This window comes from Ursus arctos, unplaced genomic scaffold, assembly GCF_023065955.2.
Source record: "Ursus arctos isolate Adak ecotype North America unplaced genomic scaffold, UrsArc2.0 scaffold_30, whole genome shotgun sequence".
NCBI classification, from domain to species: domain Eukaryota; kingdom Metazoa; phylum Chordata; class Mammalia; order Carnivora; family Ursidae; genus Ursus; species Ursus arctos.
In genome coordinates, this window is record NW_026622986.1 from 19,614,655 (window position 1) to 19,636,674 (window position 22,020).

Consider the following 22,020-nt stretch of genomic DNA (forward strand, 5'->3'; position numbering starts at 1 on the left):
CGTACTCTCCAGGTGTCAGTCTTTGGCTGTGGAGCGGAAGGAGAATGTCAAGCTGCTAAGTCTCTTGACATAAAACTGGCACTCAAGCCAAGGGATTTTGATATTGCCTGCGTTCATATTGACTGTATGTTCAATCTCTATTCCAAAAGGGAATGCATGCAGCTCCACCTTTAAATAAAAGACCATGTCTCCAAACATAGGGAACCTTAGGAAATACAACATCGATTTCTGGATGTCCAATGCATTCTGTGTAATCCAGTAACATGTCTATATGGACAGCTGTGAGAGAGACTAACCGTCCAATGTCACTACTATTTTCTCGTTAATTTTAGTCACAAGAAGTATTTTAATATACTTGTACTGCCATAATTCCATTCTAAGTTAACACTGAGTGGTTTGAAGGATAATTTACTTATTTTTAGCAACATATCAAATTTTTTTTTTTTTTGAGGAGTGGGATTCGGAGAGCTTCAAAAAGATGAAAAAGCTAAGTCTGCAAAAATAAATTACCTTGAGGACAACACTTCTTATGTTAGCTATTGTCTAAATTATCGACTTTATTTATAGCCACTCAAGGTATTAGTTGTGTAATGAGATGCATGGTAATTCTGACTTCAATCCACCTGACTGTATCAAAGACCACATACATGCAGTACTCTCTACAATAATTTATATGGAAATTTCTTAATGCAGTGTTTCCTATGATGTACCAAGCATTGTATGGCTTCACTTTGGTTTATAATTAGCCTCTTAAAGTAATAAGCAGATAGCTTGAATTTTAAGAATCGTTGCTATTTCTAGACAAGGAAAGATGCAAACTCTTTTTCTGACTGATTTTTGTAATTAAAAAAAAAACAGCTATGAGCTTCTGATTCATTTTCAGGAGCAAATGCAGTAGGCGCTATCTGGAGCTAGGCTCATAAAACTGTAAAACATATATAATCATCAGATACCATAAACTTTCTGGTAATTTAAACCGGAAACTCAAGACTTATCTTTGACAGCCCACTCTCTGCTCCCTGTAGCCAAAACATCATCAAATGTCCCTCCTAAATATTTCCCCAAACATCAGTCCCTCCGTCTCCATCACTGTGGCTGTGATACAGGCTGCCCACCCCTCCTCAGTGGACAACCGCAGTGGCCTCCTGATGGGTCTCCTGAATCCACTTTCCTCCAATCCACTCATCACACTGTACCCACAGTGGTATGTTTTAACACACCAATTTTATTCTATTACCTTCCTTATTAAAAAAAACCCTCAAACGAAGAAAAACCTCCCTAACATGGACTATAAAGATCTGGAAATCTGGCCTCCCCCACATTTCCGTCCCTAAGCTGCACCCTCTCTCCCCTCTCCTCACTCCAGCCACACTGGCTGGCCTCCATCTGCCATACAGTCACTTATCAGGGCTTTTGCATAGATACTCTGACTTCTTATTTTTCAGATCTCGGCTAAGTCGTCAGCTCTAGGAAGTTCAATACCATTGTTATAAAAAGTCACAGCACCCCTCTCTGTCTCTCCCATCAAAGCTGCCAGTTTGTATTTATTTTTTAAATATTTGAGTAATATCTATCTCCTCGATTAGACTGTAAGCTCCCTGAGATCTGAGACTCAGTAATTGCATTCAGCATTGTATCTCTAGCACCTAGGTCATGAGTCTACATAACAAATATTGGTAGCCCGACTAATCCATCACTCATCGCAGTCATCAACTTTGGGACAATGCTTCGTGTCTTTGCCTGGATTGGCTAGAAAACAGGGAACTTATCAAGATCCCCACTATCAAAAGAAGAAGGACCAGAAAAAGAAAAATAATAAAGTTCTTACCACAGTCATCCTCATCAGTGCGATCACCACAATCATCCACCAGGTCACATAACAGAAGCTTGTCTATGCAAGCCTTGCTGCGTGGACACCAGAAAAAATCCGGTTCTTCGCAGCTCTCCGCAGGAAGGGGAAGACTGCAGTTTTCAAATCTGATGTCATCGATAGCTGAGACTCCATCATAAATGCCAAGACTGACTTTATCTAGGGACAAATGGAAGGGCTGAGTAAGGCGTCCAAGCTGAACAGTCGCCTGGGACCACTGGTTGCCCTGGTTATACAATACTCTCCAGAGTACTGTAGAGTCACTGGAATTTTCCACATGCAGCTGTAGCTCAGCAGCTCCCACTGAGAGACCATAGTTATAAAACCTGAAAAAAAGAGAAAACACAAGGAATGGAAATGATTCATGGCACAAACATTTAACTTATGGGCTCTTCCACGTGATCAACAGTCAATTAATAATTAGCTACCATAATGGATGTAATTGTGGCTGCTCATATGGGAAAGCTTATCTGCTCAGGTGCACACTCTGGCTCGCAGGACCCTGGGAGCCTTTCTCAAGGAGTTCAACCCAGAACAGGGGAGGCAGAGTTAGTTAAATTATAATCCATTGTTGGAGGGAAAGAGTCCCTTTCATCTAAAGAAAGAACACTACAAATGCTGATAATGTGTTCCACGGTAAAACGCTAATTGTATAAATCTAATGCAACACCTATTTTTAAAGCCAAACCAGGGGCGAATCATCAAGTCTGATAAGTGCAGGACCACGTCTGCAACCACCGGGCTGCGAGGGTAGCCGACCACAGTTTTCAGTATTTACCAGAAGGAAAGCGTGCATCCAGGTCCCGCCTGGCTATAAGTTGGGCTCTGGAGTTTGGCAACTTGGGACAAGTTTCTGCTTTTCTTCAGAATGAACATAAAATGCCCTATTGGGACACAAATACAAATTGAAAGTTAGCCGACTGAGTTGACACACCTGCCTCTTAATAAAAATCAATAAAAGTGACTGTCGGTCAAATCGGCTCTTGTGAAAACTAAACTAGCACCCACCTCAAGGTTAAAATGATGCAAAACAATAATGTCGGTGAAGTCAATCAGCCAAAAACATATCTATTCTCCCTCCCCACCACCCCACCCATAAAGGAGTCATTTCATACCGACAACATAAGCATAAATGACAACATCCGGCCATCACACTATTTGTTGCATCAACATTACTTTAAATGCTTCTCTTTAACAGACCTGACCCAGGGCGAATGGAAGGAGGCGCAGACAGCCTCTCCTCGTCTCTTACCTTGAGCTGTGTTGTGAGTATGATCCCAAGGTGGAGCCTGTTGCTCAAATTCAGCCGAAAGGTTACTTCTGGAGTTCCAGACCCAGTCAAAATTGTCACCACTAATTGCTTCAAACCAACCACAGCTATTTGCTTCAAAGTCGCACTTGGAAACTGAAGAACAGAATGTGACTCAGGGTGGCTCTCCAAGTACTCACATGCTTTAGAAAGGCTAGAACTCCACTGAAATCACCTCGTTATACTTCTCTAAGTACATTAAAGGACTCCCTTGAGGAAAAAAAGGCCCCTATCTGATCCAAAAACAAACAAACAAGAGTTGTGCTTTTCATACTGGAAATGGATGACGCAGAATTATCAATTTAAGAAATTAAATTTTTACCAAATATTTTTTTTCCAAGAAGCAGCATTAATATCCATTTTGATTATGGAATTGCTAAGGTCTACCAAATTTATTCGGATACTCGTGTTATTTCTCCATTGCTACGACAGCATCTGGAAGACTTAATTATTCCTACAGATTATTTTATGCTAAAACATGAGAAGTAGCTACTTCTGAAAAAACTTAACATTTGAAAAATCCAGATCATTTTATTTAATATAACATCCATCACCAATTTTGTAGAGCTTAGTATTTCCCAAAGCATGGCAGGCATTGCATAATTTGTGCAGGGAAGAATAATTTGACCCACTTCTCAGGTAAATATATAAGAAAGAGTTAATTTCCACAAAGCCATAAGAAAAGAGGAAGAGAAAGGGCAGGACTGGGCAGTTATAATATTAGTGCTGAATTATAGCTAATACTTAATAGATACCTATGTCATAGACCCTGTATTAAATGCTTTATATAGATCTAACTTTCACAAGAGCCCAATGAAGAAAGTGTTATTATTATAGTTGCTTTACAGATAAAGAAAGGAAAGTTCAGGGAAGTTATTAACCTAACCAAGGTCAGGTAGCTAGGAAACTGTACAGACAGACTGAGATCCAAAGATTTTCACTCCAAGTGTAATATTCTTTCTGCAACTATTGACAATAACTGTTAATTGCTATGATATTGGAAAAAAGATAAACCCAAAAGGTACAATCTGAGTTTATTCAGCATGGACATTCAGTGTTACTGTATATCCCAACGCAAAATAAGGCTTGCTCTTACAGATGATTATTGCACCGGAATCCTTGGTCATTGGTTACTTATATCCAAGGATATAGTAATAATTGCATAGATGCTCCCTTGTAAAAAGACTTAGGAAGTAAGCAATCAGCCTAGGTAAGAAGTATGCCATAAGTCACTCACTAAGATGATAAAATTCAAAATTGCAAGGGAATTTTAACCTAATGATAAATCATTTTCAATTTTGAAAATGCTTTCCCTACACAGGGAGGAAGGTGAGGTGAGTTGTGATATTATAAACATAAATTATAAAAATATTTATAAATATTATAAATATTATTTTTTAAGTTTCTATAAAATATCTGATTTCAAAAAAAATACTTGCTTTCTGTGAGGTTTCTTGATATGGCCAGTAGAGTAACTTAAAAATGTGACCAAAAATCAGTGAAAATGTGTGACACTTTTAACTCTGTATGACAGATGTATGACACTGTTGCTCGGTCGGTTAAGCATCAGACTCCTGATTTGGCTCACATCATGATCTCAGGGTCATGGGATTGAGCCCTGCATCAGGCTCTGTGCTCAGCAGGGAGCCTGCTTGATAGTCTCTCTCCCTGAACTTTTGCCCCTCCCCCTCTCTAAAATAAATAAATCTTTAAAAAAGCACACAAATAATAAAATGTTGCATCAACTTTAATAAGCAAGGAATAACTATATTTCATTATATTAGGAATCGGAAAAATCAACAAATTAGTTATATTTAGAATGAAGATTTCTCAAGTAAAGTTTACAAATTCGTGGAGAGACAAATGCTGCTTGAGGGTGAAAAATAGTGATAATTATGTCAAGTTAGGGATAAATGCTCAGAATATTAAAGACTATGTTTTCAAAAGCCATCTCTGTTTACAAATACATAATATATAAATAATCCATAAATATACACAGATTCCAGGGGTTTCAAAGTATGTAGTTGCCATTTCAATCCCTAGGAAAGCAATGATTTTGATTCCTATTTCAGACAATCCAAAAATTAAAAAAGAAAAAAAGGATCCAGGAGTTCTTTTATGCAAATACAGAAATGAAAGGAGTTATTGCTCCTTTGGTATAGTTATCCCACATAATTACCCAGAAAGGGAGCCTTATCATGTATTGTCTGCTATCCAGGGAGAGACTGATGTAGAAATAAATGAATTTTCTAATGGTAGTAAAATTTCAGAAACCCTTGTGGCAATTTTCTAGCTCTCTTAGATAAGACCCATCAAAAATAGCAATTTTTAACACATGATTATGTTCTTAAACTTCAAATACGCCAGTCTCATCTACTTGGTTCCTAAATATTTAGATTTCTATACACATTTTAAAAACTCACCTCAGCTAATCAGAGATGTAATAAGTCAGTTGAAACTAATCTGGTTAGCTGTTAACCAGCTAACTTATTAAAATATATACTTCATTAGGACAGCTGTTGGAAATTATGTATGTCTTTTCCTGACTTAGAAATCTAATATGCTGGTACATTTTAATAATTGAGGTTTAAAGATTGTTCACTTTTCTGGAGTCTTGCGATCAACTTTCTCAATTATCATCATCATCATCAGAAACAATATAATTTGCAAGAACAATCACAGTGGGACCACCACCTCAAAGTTTATTGTGTACCAAGCTTTGTGCTAGGGGCTATTAAGTTCATAACAGGATGCCTGTTGACATAAAGTTTCTAAAAATTATCTATTTCCATGGATATGGGTAAAAAAGCCAGTGACCCTATAGCAGCTTTTATTAATTTTCAGTAAAATTACCTTTATTGCCTCTATTAGTTATGTGAATATTATCACAGTAGCTACCCCTGTGGAAAGGTTGCTAGGGGATATTTGGTGGACTGACACACAGGTCCATCACCTTACACTATCACTATCACGCTAAGAGCTTTTCACTGAGACAGAAAAAGATAAATTTATGCAAGAGCCAAGGAACCTTGTGAGGGGAGAAAAGAATACAGAATCAGATGGTCTTATATCAGATTCACTGTCAGAACTTCTTTGATGGTTTGAGACGATCCCTGCAGAGAATCACGTGTAATAAATAAACATAAAAGGTACAAAGTGTCTAAGCTGATGATTTGGATCTCATGCAAAGACTTAAAAATTTATAGAAGAGTGCTTCTTCGTACCCTCCCAAGGAGCCGAAAAATTTACATCCACACAAAAACCTGTACAGAGATATTTACGGCAGCTTTATTCCTGTATTTTTTTTTTTTTTGGCAGCTTTATTCCTAATTGCCAAAACTTGGAAGCAACAAAAATGTCCCTCCATAGGTGAATGGTCAAATAGACTGTGGTCCACCTAGACAGTGGAATATTATTCAGCACTAAAAATAAATGAGCTACCAAGCCATGAAAAGACATGGAGGAAACTCAAATGCATATGACTAAGTGAAAGAAGCCAGTCTGAAAAGGCTGCATACTGCACACTTTCAACTGTATGATATTCTAGAAAAGGCAAAACTGTGAAGACAGTAAAAGGAGGAAGTGGCTGTTGGAAGTTGGAGGTGGGGGAAGGGCTGACTAGGTGGAGCACAAGAGTATCTTTATGGCAATGAAAATACTCTGCATGATACCATATTGACAAATATATTTTACCACACACTCTTCCAAACCCCCGGAATGTACACCACCAAGAGTGAACCCTAATATAAATTATGGGCTTTGGGTAATTATTATGTGTCAGCATAGAATCAATAGTTGTAACAAATTCCTCCCTTCGTCCCCCCCACTGGGAAATGTCGATGTAGGGAAGTTATGTGTGTGTGTGTGTGTGTGTGTGTGTGTGTGTGTGTGTGTGTATAGGGCAACGGAGGTATATATGGGAAATCTCTACTTTTTCTTCAACTTTTCTGTGACTCTAAAACTGCTCGGAAAAAAAAGTCGTAATAATTTGTTAGTTACGTGCTGTAAAGAAAAACAAAACAAAAATTCACAGGAAATATGTTCTGATACATCATGTAGTTGAACTCCGAACTCCCTCTGGTTTCAGCCACATCAGCAAAAGATTCTCAGGTTCAGGAGAAAAAGGGGAAAATGGATAAACACATAAGTGGTAATTGTAAAAATTAGAAACCTAAAGCCAGCTGAAGGCCAAACTGTGGTTTACAGAGAGATCTAAACCGGTAAAGACATAACTGCAGTGTGAAAGACATCCATTTATTACATATGTCACATCGTCTCTAACTCTCTTGAAATACAGAACATATTATTGACCCCATTTTCGAGATGGGAAAGATAAGGGTGAAAGAGGGTTAACATGTAATTACTACTGACACAATTCCGACCCAGACCTGATGTCAAAGCCTGGGCTCTTAAAAAATTATACTGCTTTTATAGTTAAAGTAATAATAATGATAAATGACAATTTTAGAACTATTACACGCCAGGCACTGTGCTATGAGTTTTTAATGCAAGATCATATAAAATCTAAACATGAATAATTATAGGGCATGCTCCAGAAGTAGATTTTAAACTGTATAATAAAGGCATACCTTGTTTTATTACACTTCACAAATAGTTTTGTTGCTATTGTTGTTTTTAACAAATTGAAGGCTTATGGCAAACCCTACACTGAACAAGTCCATCAGCTCCATTTTTTTCCATCTGCTCACCTCATTCTGGTTTAATACTGGTCATATTCTGGTAATTCTCGCAGTATTTCAAACTTATTATATTTGCTATGGTGATCTATAATCAGTTATCTTTGATGTTACCATAGTAAGTGTTTTGAAGAACCACAAACTGTGTCCTCTCAAGATGGCAAGCTTAATCAATCAACATTGTGTGTGTTCTGACTGCTCCACCAACTGGCCATTCCCCTAGCTCTCTCCCTCTCTTTCAGCCTCTCTATTCCCTGAGATACAACAATACTGGAAGTAGGCCCACTAATAACCCTACCATGGCCTTTAAGTGTTCAAGTGAAACGAAGAGCCACATGTCTCTCACTTTCAATCAAAAGCTAGAAATGATGAAACTTAGTGAGGAAGGCATGTCAAAAGCGGAGACAGGCCAAAAGCTCGGTCTATTGAACCAAACAGTTAACCAAGTTGTGAACGCAAAGGAAAAGTTTCTGAAGGAAATTAAAAGTGATACTCCAGTGAACACATAAATGCTAAGAAAATGAAGCAGGTTTACTGCCAATATAGAGAAAAGTCTGAGTGGTCTGAACAGAGGATCAAATCAGCCATAACATTCCCCCAAGACAAAGACAAAGCCTCATCCAGAGCAAGGTCCCGACTCTGTTCGATTCTATGAAGGCTGAGAGAGGTAAGGAAGCTACAGAAGAAAAGTCTGAAGCTAGCAGAGGTTGGTTCATGAGGTTTAAGGAAAGAAGTCATGTCCATAACACGAAGGTGCAAGGTGAAGCAGCGAGTGCTGACGGAGAAGCTGCAGCAAGTTCTCCAGATCTAAGATCATTCACGAAGGGGGCCACACTGAACAGCGGGTTTTCAATGCAGATGAAACAGCCTTAGAGTGGAAGAAGATGCCATCTAGGACTTTCATAGCTAGAGAGAAGTCAATGCCTGGCTTCAGAGCTTCAAAGGCAAGCTGACTCTCTTGTTAGGGGCTAACATAGCTGGTGACGTGAATTTGAAGCCAGTGCTCACTCACCATTCTGAAAACCCTAGGGCCCTTAAGAATTATGCTAAATTTCCTCTGTCTGTGCTTTATAAATGGAACTACAAAGCCCGGATGACTGTACATCTATTTATGACATGGTTTCCTGAATATTTTAAACCCACTGTTGAACCTACTGCTCAGAGAAAGAAAAAAAAAAGATTCCTTTCAAAATATGACTGCTCACTAACAATGCATCTGGTCACCCAGGAGCTCTGACGGAGCTGTACAGTGGGATGAATGTTGTTTTTATGCTTGCTAATACAACACCCATTCTGCAGCCCATGGATCAAGCAGTCTTTTCGACTTTCAAGGTTTATTATTTCAGAAATACATTTCATAACGCTATAGCTGCCAGAGTCAGTGATTCCTCTGGTGGATCTGGGCAAAGTCAATTGAAAGCCTTCTGGAAAGGCCTGACCATGCTAGATGCCATTAAGAACATTCATGACTCATGAGAAGAGGTCAAAATATCAACATAAACAGGAATTTGGAAGAAGTTGATTCTAACCCCCAGGGATGACTTTGAGGGGCTCAAGACTTGAGTGGAGGAAGTAACTGCAGATGGAGTGGAAACAGCAAGAGAACTAGAACTAGAGGTAGAGCCTGAAGATGGGACTAAATTGCTGTGATCTCATGATAACACTTGGATGAAATAAGTCATTCAGAGAAAGACCAATACCATCTGATTTCACTCATATGTGGAATTTAAGAAATAAAGCAGATGAACATAGGGGAAGGGGGGAAAAAGAGAGAAGCACACCGTAAGAGACTCTTAACTACAGAGAACAAACTGAGGGTTGCTGGAGGGCAGATGGTGGAGGATGGGCTAAATGGGGGATGGGTTTTAAGGGGGGCACTTGTGATGAGCACTGGGTGTTATACGTAAGTGATAAATCACTGAATTCTACTCCTGAAACCAATATTGCACTGCATGTTATTAACTAAAATTTAAATAAAAACTTGAAATTTAAAAAAAAAGCATTAATGCCAAAAATGATGGTTTTAAAAGGAAAAAGAAAAAAAAAAGAAAAAAAAAAAACTTGAACAGATAAGGAGTCGTTTCTTATGGATGCGCAAAGTAGTTTCTGGAACAGTAACCTCCTACTCCCGGGGAAGAATCTGTGACGATTGTTGAAATGACAACACGGGATTCAGAATATTACATAAACTTAGTTGATAAAGCAGCAGCAGGGTTGGAGAGGACTGACTCCAATTCTGAAAGAGGTCATACTGTAGGTAAGATGCTATCGAACAGCATCACACACTACAGAGAACTGTTCATGAAAGGAAGAGTCAACTGATGTGGCAAATTTCATTGTTGTCTTCTTTTAACAAATTGACATAACTACTCCAACCTCCAGCAACCACCACCCTGATCAGTCAGCAGCCATCAACATAGAGACAAGAACTTCCACCAGCAAAACAATTATGACTCCTTGAAAGCTTAGAGGATGGCATTTTTTAGCAATAAATTTTTTTTTAATTAAGGTATGTACATTGTTATTTTACACATAATGCCACTGCACACTTAACAGCCTGCAGTATGGTGGAAACATAACTTTTATATGCACTGGAAAACCAAAGAATTGATTTGCTTTATTGCGATCCTTGCTTTGCTGCAGTGGTCTGGAACTGAACCCGCAATATCTCTGAGGCATGTTTATAATAACTATAAGTCCACTGGATTAACTCTCCTTGTTTAAGTTTTTTTTTTCTCACTAGATTTTATGACCCTCCTGAAAGTTGCGTGAAGGAGGACAAAAGTTAATTGAGCATTCTAGTACACTGTCTTAAGTTCATTGGGGTTGTACTTTATTTGATTAAGCAGAGGTTATTATAAACTTCAAACGCATTAATACCATATATACTATTTTAGAACATGATCTCTACTAATAGTATTTCTTCAAGTTTCAGGCTTTTTCATGCATTCAAATGGTTATATGTTTGGAGTTATAATAATGTTAAAATAACTGACCTGTAGACTTCATCAATAGTTAATATTAGTTATTTAAAACATAAAACAGTCAAGAAATATGTACAAAAGTACCATGAAATAAAAAAGATGTCTATATAAATAAATAGAAGTAATGAGATCTTTTAGAAGAGCTCCAATGCATAAATAACATTTGGCATTCAAAATTATTGCATTTGAAATAAAAATGATTAATTACGTTATTCTACATATGGTTTTAAGGGTCTCCTGTAATATGACCAACAAAGGCACTGTTGGGACACAATTCTCCATGGGTCTCTCATGTTTCTTCATGTCTTATAAACTCAGTCGTTAACTGCCCCTTTGTTCCAGACCATCCTTTTAAAGATATTTAAGTAGCAAACACTCATGAAAAATAGAGGTAGTGACTCCATCTGTAACAGAGAGCCAATTATTACCTCGTATAATATAATGACCTATAAAAACATAGGTCATATGCTTGAATCCCACTATAAAAAAATTTGGGTTCCATAAATTCAGGCTTTCTTAGCTGTGATGCAAAAGCCATTTCATATGTACATCTACCTGGGCCCCTGTGTGCCTGCTCCTGGGACTCGGGGACTAAGAGGGACTAGGGCAATCTTGACACTTACACTGTGTGTTACACCATTAATATTATGTCCTTTTGTCTCTAACCCAGGAGTCTCACCTATTCTGCCAGTATCCATGAAATATTAAATATTGTGTATATAATACTTAAGTATATTGTGTATATAATACTTAAGTATTATATAGATAGTACTCACCAATAAGGAGCTTAGAATCTAGTGGGAAATTTATAAGCAAATAGGCAATTATGACAACAGAATGACTAACATGTATTCATTCAATCATTCACTCTTCATTCATTTGGCAAACATGTACTGAGTACATGCTGTACGTTTGGCATGGGCACAGGGTCTCCTAAGACCATAGCAAAGTAAAACGGGGGAAAGAAAACAGGAAAAAAAACAAAAAGCAAAAAACCCTGTCCTCATGGAGTTTAAATGATGTGAGTCAGAAGGGTAGGGACATTAGGGGAGACAGTGAAAAAACAAAAGAAATTAATAAATTATATGTAATACATTTAATGATAATAAGGCAAAGAAAAAAAGAAAGAAAGAAATAGAGCATTACAGAGAAGGCTTGAAAATTCATAGATGGGGATCAAGGGAGGGGTCAGAAAAGGTGGCAACCAGGTGAACTCCTGAAGGAGGCAGGTGAGGAAGCAAGACATGTGACCATGCAGGTAAAGACAACACAGAGTAACAGAAAGGAAAAGAGCATTGAGGCAAGAGCATGCCTCTCATATCCCAGAAATATCAGAGACCACGGTATCTCCAGAAGAGTTAGTGAGGGAGAGGAATACATGAAATCAGAGCAGTCACTCTGATTGTGGGGGGTTTAATTTTGAGATATTGGAAACAACTGGGATGTTTTAAGGAGAAGAGTGACAAATTCTGACTTAATCTCATCCCCATGGCTACTGTACTGAGAAAAGACGAAAGTGGGTGACATCAGCAGGAAAAGAAAAGCATATTTCAAAAATTCAGATAGGAAATGATAATGGTCTGGACCAGGGTGGCAGCAGTGAGATAAAAATGAGGCATTCTGGTTATATTTTAAAGGCAGACATGATAGAATTAACTGACATCAGTTACGGAGTGTGAGAAAAAGAGATGAATCAGTAGGATCTCAAAGTCTTTGACCTGAGCATTTGAAACAATGGAAATGCCATTTATGAAATGGAGAAGACTGTAAAGAAGCAGGGTTTTGGGGGAGAGGGAGGAAACAGGACCTCAATTTTGGACATGCCATATTTGAGATTCCTATTAGGTATTCAAGTGATCATGTAATAGACAGCAGGATATATTAATTAGTCTATAGTTCAGGTGAAAAGTTCAGGCTGGAACTGTAAGTCAGAAAATCACCAAAGTGGCAAGAATAAGGCATAAAAATAAGGGGAAGATCAAGAGAGGTTGCTAGTGTCACAGAGATCAGTCAAGTAACTATTAAAGTATTGGTGTCAAATGCTGTTGACAGGTCCGATGAAGATTGAGAAGAAACCACTGGGTCTAGATCACCGGTGACTCTGATGAGAACAGTGTCTGCCTGACAGTGACAGCAAGGCCCTGACCGAAGTGAGTTAAAAAAGAAATTCTGAAGAGTAAGGCTAAAGGCAGTAAATATAATTAATTCTTTTGAGGTGTATATATACATTCTGAAGGAAAGAGGAAAAATGTGATCATTGAGGAAGAAGTAGGATCAAGAGAAAAAAACACTTTAAGATGTGAGCAATAAAAACATGTTTTTATGCTAATAGCAAAGACATGGTAGAGAGGGAAATCACTGCAGCAATGTTGAGCAGGCACGCAGGTGGGTTCTACTTTACAGGAGAAAGAGGTGACCATTCTTAGGAGCACGGAGAGTTTATCCAGGATAAAGGAGAAAAGAGAGAGTTTACAAGTGGGTTGAAGGGGTGTTGGAGCTTTTAAAAGTCCTTTTCTGGTTATTCCTGTTTTCTCAGGGAAATAGGATATAAGATCATCAGCTGAGGCTAGGGACAGGAATGTAGAATATGAATGTTGGAGAAGACAGGAGAAAAATACGCTATTCGCTGAGGTAAGTGGGTAAGGGAATGGAGTGGAGAAATACAATGAGATTCCTGGGAAGTACAAGAACAAAAGTAGGGCAGCGATCATCAATGTACAGTGTGTACAGTGAGGACAGATGCCACTGCTTTGTTTTCTTCCTCAGCCACATTCAGCTGTGCAGCTGAGGGGGCTGAGAGTCCCAGTTAATCAGTTAGAGCTTTAGGGACTATCAGAGGACAGCAAGGCAGTTGAAGGGCAATGTAAGGCAATCATTCCAATATTAGGCCATGGAATTTAAACTGCATAAGAAGGGAAGTGAATATATGAAAAGATGAGGGACACTGGAGTGCTGGAATGATCAACAGATTGTAAGTATTGGTAACACTGATTTATTGTTGGAATGGTAGAAAGAGAGGAAGAGAGCTAAAAAAAGAAAATAGGAAGTAGCTAAAAACAGGAAGACAGTTGCATATTAGTAGTGGAGGGGTTCTAGTTGTTGCTAAGAAAATGCACGCCACTTTTCATGCAAAAGGAAGAGTGACTCAGAGGGTGGAACCAAGAGTCTAGACAGCAGAAGTAAGAATCCAGATACTGCAACCTAATCAAAGAACTCCAGCTAAAGTTTTCCCAGCTGAATTTCAAAACTGCTTTGAACCAGTGACTTTTTTTTTTTCTTAACCTTCCATTTTCTCTCCCCTTTTTAATTTAAAATGTCAGTTGTTATCCTGATGCCTGTCTCATGATTGTATGTTAAGAATGTTGGAGGCAGATAACTTCTATCTTTGGGACGACTGGGTGGCTCAGTCGGTTGAGTGTCTGCCTTCGGCTCAGGTCATGATCCCAGAGTCCTGGGATGGAGCCCCACGTCGGGCTCTCTGCTCAGAAGGGAGCCTGCTTCTCCCTCTCCCTCTCCCTCTTCTTGCCACTCCCCCTGCTTGTGTGCACACTCTGTCTCTATCAAATGCATAAATAAAATCTTAAAAAAAAAAAAAAAAACCTTCTATCTTTAACTTCACAGGTCAACAGATAGAAGGAATTGTGCCCAGGAAATATACCACATCTAAACCTGATTAGATAATTTAGACAATGATTTCTAGACTTCCAAAGAGACTACATTTAATGAGCATTTAGGTTTTTTATTGTGGCTATAATGGAGTGAGATCCTTGAAAATGACTGGAGAAGGTGAATGCATTTTGCACATGAGAGAAATCATGGGGACCAGAGATTAAACTATAGTAAGCAGAATTATAACACAGCCCTCATGGTCTCCAACCCCTACTGTTCTAACTTCATTAGGTTATGTTACACGGCAAAGGAATTTTGCCAATATAACTACGATTACTGATCAGTTGACCTTAAGATATGAAGATATCTGGGTAAGCCTAATCAATAAAGTATAGTAATGACTACTATTATTAACATGTACTCATTAATGAAATTTCACAATCCAAACATAATTATGAGATCTTGATGAGCCTGAGTTAACTTATATTTCCATATATATCCCAAAGAAAATAAATTTAGGTTCTCGGTAACTCTATATAAATTTGAGAGGCAGTGGCATCACCAAGATGGTGACACAGGTCATTACTGACGTTACAGCCCCCAGAAGAACAAGAACTACTCATGAACAAGTCATCACTGAGAAAAACCTAGCATACAGGGACAACACTGAAACATCCCTGCACCACTGCATTAGAAGGGTAAGAGAAGCAACTGCATACTGACGACTTTGTCCCCTCCCAAACAGGAGCAACACCACATGGAAAGGTTTTCTCTGAACCCCCAGCTCCTCCAAAAAGAAAAGAGAACACAAGGGGACAATCAGCACCACCACCCCTCTAGCACAGCAGATTACTTCATGAGAGCCCCTACTCTGGTCTTGCCCCGTGAGAACTGCAGAGGAAACTATGGGGTTCAACCACTGGGAATTTGACCGTGACCGTGAAGGCGGGGTAGCTTGTAACAACCAACACACAGATCTTGACAGATGGAATTCATGACCACAGTGCCCCAAGTGAGTAGTAATCCAAGTAGTGGCGCCAACCAGCAGCTTTGCTCATCACCAGAACCAAGTCTGCAACAAACTCGGACCAGAGAACTAACTGAAGTGCAGATCTGCTTGATTTGGGTTCTCACACAAGCAGTTCTGCTGACCCTAGAACCTGGTTTGCCTGTGCCCAAACAAGGAGTCATAGCCCCACCTGCTGGGGAGAGTGAATTCTGGCTCTATCCGGCCAGGGGACGTGGACAAGAATACCTAGATGCCGTAGAGCTCAGCAATACTCCAACCGAGAGGTGGGTCGGTGGAGCTGACAGCCCCCAGAGCAAAGCCAGTACAGGGTATGAAGAACTCCCTACTACTCTCAGACAGGGGACTTAATTCACAGCCAAGGCTGTGGGTTCTTCATCGGCTCTCCCAAAAGAAAAGCTTGTTTGGGGAACATGTGAGAAAGGCCAGGAGGGACCCCTCCCAATCCCATCTAGGCAAGTGAGCTGAAACACAGCCACACCCACTGTGGTTCCCAGTCCCCATCAGACCAGAAGGCCTGGCAAGAACACCTGGAAGCTATGTAACCAGCAATGCTGAAGCCAATAAGCAGAAAGGCAGAGCTAACTGTCTCCAGAGCAAAGCCGTACCAGGTGTAAAGGGGTGGCCTGCTACCCCTAGGCAGGGGGATTAATTCAGAGCCAAGACTGAGGGTAGCTCCTGGCCCCTACTGACTGGGAAGACAGAAAAGAAGAGAAGCCTGGAGCATTCCCAACCCATCCCATCCAGAAAAGGAACTGAGGCAGCCCCACCACTGTGGCTAGCATCTCACAGCCCCATCTTGACCAGAAGGGCTGGTGAAAATACCTGGAGCTACGAAAAGCCAGAAACTCTGTAAACAAGAGACAGACAGGCAGATGCAATGGTGAGCAGAGCAAAGCCAGTGGCTCTGTTTGGCCAGGGAACTTGGGACACAGGTCGGGTTGAGTTAAGATAAGATAAAAAGAGCTTTACTGCCTTTAGAGGTGCTTCTCCCACTGCTCCTGGCAGAGAAACTAATTCATAGCCCCAGTCATCACTAATATAACCTTCAGCTTGTGCAACCAGGGAACCTAAGAAGAACACACAGGAAGTTGCTATGTAGGCCACCCAGAAGCTCTGCTTCTAGCTGCACTTGAAAAGAAAGAACAGCCCATGGCTTTCTACATACTGCAGAGCAAACTGTTGGCCTCACATGACCAAGAAATTCAATGCGCACACTTGTATTGGTTCAGGTACCCCCCCCAGGTACTCTGGGTCCTATCCTGCTAGTGAAGGGAAATGAATTCACAGCCCTGTATACTACTGAATATAGTACCCAGTCCAGACCACCTAGTAAGCCTGACCAGAAAATCCAGGCAACTGGGCAGCCCACCTTACAGATTCACTTGACTAGAGAACCAAGCCAGTAGTCCTATCCAACTGTTCTCAACCAGTAGCACACTCCCTTCCCATACCCAACCTAAGAGCTTGGAAAGTTGTCCTGTCAAAAAATAGACAATAGCAGGCACTACCTGCCCAAAGTCACATGCCTAGAAACCCAAACTGAGCTGACTGTTGAAGATCCATCCCTGCCAAAGCAAATCTATAAAGTCTAGAAGAAGAGCCCAATTATTCAAATGTGCAGATACCAATGTAAGGAATCAAGGATAACAAAAAAAACAAAAAACAAATAAATATGAAACCACCAAAGGAAACTAATAAAGTTCCAAAAACTGACCCTAAGAAAATGAAGATCTATGAACTATAAGATCTATAAGAATTATCTTAAGTTTAGGGAACTACAAGAACACATAGACAATTAAATGAAACTGGGAAAATAATGCATGAATAAAACAAGAAGTTTGACAAATAAATAGCAACCAGGAAAAAAAAAAAGCAGAAATAAAGAGAAATCCTAGAGTTGAAAAAAATAATAATCGAGCTGAAGTATTCAATAGAGAGTTTCAAAAGTAAATTTAGCCATGAAGATCAAAGAATCAGTGACCTAAAAAGTAAGACATAGGAAATTATCCAGTCAGAAAACAAACAGATAAAATGACAAAGAGTAAAAAAAATCCTAAGGGACTCACAGGACTCAATGGGAATTCCAGAACATGAGAAAGAAAAAGGAACAGAAAGTAAATTTAAAGCAATAGTGGCTGAAAATTTCCCAACTCTGGGAAGAGAAATGGACATATAGATCCATGAGGCCTAAAGGACCTAAAATAGGCTGAACTTAAAGAAGGCTACAACAAGACACATTATAATTAAATTGTTAAAGCCAAAATAAGAATTTTAAAAACTAAGAAAAACAGAGAAAAGCCACATACATGGGAACCTCCACAAGACTATAAGCAGATTTCTCAATAAAGACTTTTCAAGCCAGGACAAAATGGGATGACATATTCAAAATATCGAAGAATAATTAAGAATTCTATACTCAGTAGAGCTGTCCTTTAGAAATGAAGAAATAAAGGCTTCTCCAAACAAAAGATGTGAGAGTTCATTATCACCAGACCTGCCTTATAAGAAAGACTAAGGGAATTCTCTGAGTAAAAGAACATAAATCTTATAAAAATATAAAAAGAAAGCATAAAACTCACTGGTAATGGTCAATAGACAGATTCTGTAATATGGTGACAATGGTGCATAATTCACTTACAACTCTAGTTTAAAAGTTAAAATAAGTATAGTAAAACACCATAACTACAATAATTGTTATTAGTTACACATACAAAAAATATGTAAATTGTATCAGAAATTACCTAAAATATGTGGGGCAGAAGAAGTGACAATTTTAAGAATTCTGTGAAGTTGTTATCAGCTTAAAATAGGGTTTTGATTTTATTTTTTTATTTTTTTAAAGATTTCATTCATTTATTCGACAGAGATAGAGACAGCCAGCGAGAGAGGGAACACAAGCAGGGGGAGTGGGAGAGGAAGAAGCAGGCTCATAGCGGAGGAGCCTGATGTGGGGCTCGATCCCATAACGCCGGGATCACGCCCTGAGCCGAAGGCAGACGCTTAACCGCTGTGCCACCCAGACGCCCCTAGGGTTTTGATTTTAAAGTTTTATGTAAGCCTCATGAAAATCACAAGGAAAAAACCTACACAATTACACGAAAGAACATGGCAAAGAAGGCAAAGCATACTAATACCGAAAGACATTAAAACAAAAAAAGAAAACATGGAACAAGACATCTACAAAACAATCAGAAAACAATTTTTTTAATGGCAAAAATAAGTCCTTACCTATCAATAATTACTTTAAGCATAAATGAAATAATTCTCCAATCAAAAGAGACAGAATGGCTGAATGGATTTAAAAAAAAAAAAAAAAAGACCTAATATTTTACCCTCAAAGACACACACAGACTGAGAGTGCAGGGAAAAGATATTTCAAACAAATGGTAATAATAATAATAATAATAATAATAATAGGGGCGCCTGGGTGGCACAGCGGTTAAGCGTCTGCCTTCGGCTCAGGGCGTGATCCTGGCGTTATGGGATCGAGCCCCACATCAGGCTCCTCAGCTATGAGCCTGCTTCTTCCTCTCCCGCTCCCCCTGCTTGTGTTCCCTCTCTCGCTGGCTGTCTCTATCTCTGTCAAATAAATAAATAAAATCTTTAAAAAAAAAATAATAATAATAATAATAATAATAATAATAAACAGGTATAGCTACACTTATATCAAACCAAGAAACTTTAAAATTGTAAAAAATAGAAAAGGTCATTATTTAATTATAAAGCGGTCACTACATCAACAAGATATAACAAATGTAGATACTTATGGACCCAACATTAAAGCATATGAAAAAAATGAAGCAAAAACTAACAGAGATAAAAGAAGAAATAAACACTAATACAATGACAATTGAAGACTTTAACACCCTACTCTCAACAATGGATGTATCATCCAGGGAATCAATGAGTTAATAGCAGATTTGAACAACACTAGAGACCCAATGGACCTAAAAGGTATATATAAAACATTCTATGGAGCAACAGAATTCATTCTTCTCAAGTGCACATGGACCATTTTCTAGCATAGAATATATGGTAGACCATAAAACAGGTCTTAGCAAATTCAAGAAGACTGAAATCATATCAATTATCTTCTCTGACCACAATGGTGTGAAAATAGAAATCAAAAATAAAGAAAGCAAGAAAATTCTGAATACACAGAAATTAAATAACACATTCCTGAACAACCAATGAATCAAAGATAAAAATTAAAGGGGAAATAAAAGTTCCTTGAGACAAATGAAAATGGAAACATAACAGAAATTAAGGGATGGAGCAAAAGCAGTTCTAAGAGGAAAGTCCATAGCAATAAATACGTACATTAAGAGGCAAGAAAGATTCCAAATAAATAACCTAACTCTATCCTTAACAAACTAGAAAAAGAAAAAAACTGAGCCCAAAGTTAGAAGAGAAAAAGGAAATAATATTAGAGCAGAAATAAATGGAGAAATAAAAAACAATTGAAAAAATTAACCAAACTAAGAGTTGGTTCTTTGAAAAGATAAACAAAATTGACAAATTTTTAACAGGTTAAAAAAAAAAAAAAAAGAAGGACTCAAATTACAAGGAGACATTACAGTGGATACCACAAAAGTACAAAAAATCATAAAAGGCTACTACAAACAACTATACACCAGCAACCTGGACAACTGAGAAGAAATGAAAAAGTTCTTTGAAACATACAACTTACTAAAATTGAATCGGGAAGAAATAGAAAATTTGCCTAGACTAATTACTAGTAAGGAGATTGAATCAGTAATTTAAAAAAGTCCCAATGAAAAAAAACCTAAAACCAGATGGCTTCACTGGTGAATTTTATCAAACTTTTAAGAATTAACACACCAATCTTCTCAAACTTTTCCAAAAAAAAAAAAAAAAAAAAAAAGCAGAGAATATTCCCAAATAAACCTTATGAGGTCACCATTATCTTGATACCCAAAGACAGATGAGAACCTTACAAGAAAAGAAAACTATAGGTCAATATCCCTGATGATTATAAATGCAAACATTCTCAACAAAATACTAGCAAAAAGTTCAGCAGCCTATTAAAAGGATCATTCACCATAATCAACTGGGATTTATCCCTGGAATGAAAGGATGGTTCAAAATATGGAAATGGGTCAATGTGATACATCACCTTAATAGAATGAAAGAAAAGAATCCTATGATCATCTCAATAAACAGAGAAAAAACATTTGACCAAATCCAACAGTCATTCATGAAAAAAGAGTTAACAAATTAGGTATGGAAGTAACATGTCTCAATATAATAAAGAACATACATGACAAGCCCAGAACTAACATCACACTCAGTGGTGAAGGTTGAAAGCTTTTCCTCCAAGATCAGGAACAAGATAAGGTGCCCACTCTCAATAATGCTATTCAATATAGTACTAAAAGTCCTAGCTGGAGCAATCAGTCAACAAACAGAAAAGGCATCAGAATCCAAAAGGTAGAAGTAAAATAGTCTCTACTTGCAGATGACATGTTTCTATATAGAGAAAATCCTAAATACTCAACCAAAAAACTTAAAACTAGGGGCGCCTGGGTGGCACAGCGGTCAGGCGTCTGCCTTCGGCTCAGGGCGTGATCACGGCGTGATGGGATCGAGCCCCGCATCAGGCTCCTCCGCTATGAGCCTGCTTCTTCCTCTCCCACTCCCCCTGCTTGTGTTCCCTCTCTCGCTGGCTGTCTCTATCTCTGTCGAATAAATAAATAAAATCTTAAAAAAAAAAAAACTTAAAACTAATCAAAAAAATAAGTAAAGTTGCAGGACACAAAATTAGCATACAAAAGTCAATAGAGTTTCTAAACATTAACAACAAATTTCCTGAAAAGGAAATAAACTGATCCCATTTACGATGGAAAATACTTCGGAATCAATTTGAGGAGGAAGTGAAAGATCTCTACTCTGACAACTGTAAGACAATGATGAAAGCAATTGAAGAAGACACAAATAAATGGAAAGGTATCTCATGGTCACTGACTGGAAGAATTAATATTATTAAAATGTCAATACTACCAAAAGCCATGTATAGATTCAATGCAATCCCTATCAAGATTCCAGCGACATTTTTTTTATAGAAAAAGTAGAAAGAAACACTCCTAAAATTTATATGGCACCAAAAAAGACTCCAAATAAGCAAAGAAATCCTGAAAAAGAACAAAGCAGCAGGCATCATACTTCCTGATTTTAAGCTATACTAGAAAGCCATAGTCACCAGAACAGTATGGTACTGGCATAGAAGCTAAGAGACCAATGGAATGAGGAATCCAGAAACAAACCCAAGCATATATGGTCAACTAATATTTGATAGGGGAGTCAAGAATGCTCAGTGAAGAACTGTCTCTTTAATAAATGATGTTGGAACAACTCGATAAAAGAATGAAACTGGACCCATATCTTACACCACTCACAAAATTTAATTCAAAATTAAATGAAGGTTTAACTATGTGACCTGAAACCATGAAACTCCTAGAAGAAAAACAGAGGAAAAAAGTTTCTTGACATTGGTAATGTCT

At 38.3% G+C, this 22,020-nt stretch overlaps 1 protein-coding gene across 1 annotated transcript in view; it reads right to left on the reverse strand.

Moving 5' to 3' along the window:
• Positions 1–22,020, reverse strand: part of MALRD1 (MAM and LDL receptor class A domain containing 1) — a 731,799-nt gene that overhangs the window by 567,237 nt on the left and 142,542 nt on the right. The window contains exons 16-18 of the mRNA XM_057304733.1: positions 3,123–3,275; positions 2,649–2,754; positions 1,829–2,196 (exon numbers count right to left, since the gene is read on the reverse strand). Coding sequence (XP_057160716.1) covers positions 1,829–2,196; positions 2,649–2,754; positions 3,123–3,275 — 627 coding nt within the window. The remainder of the gene's footprint in view (positions 1–1,828; positions 2,197–2,648; positions 2,755–3,122; positions 3,276–22,020) is intronic.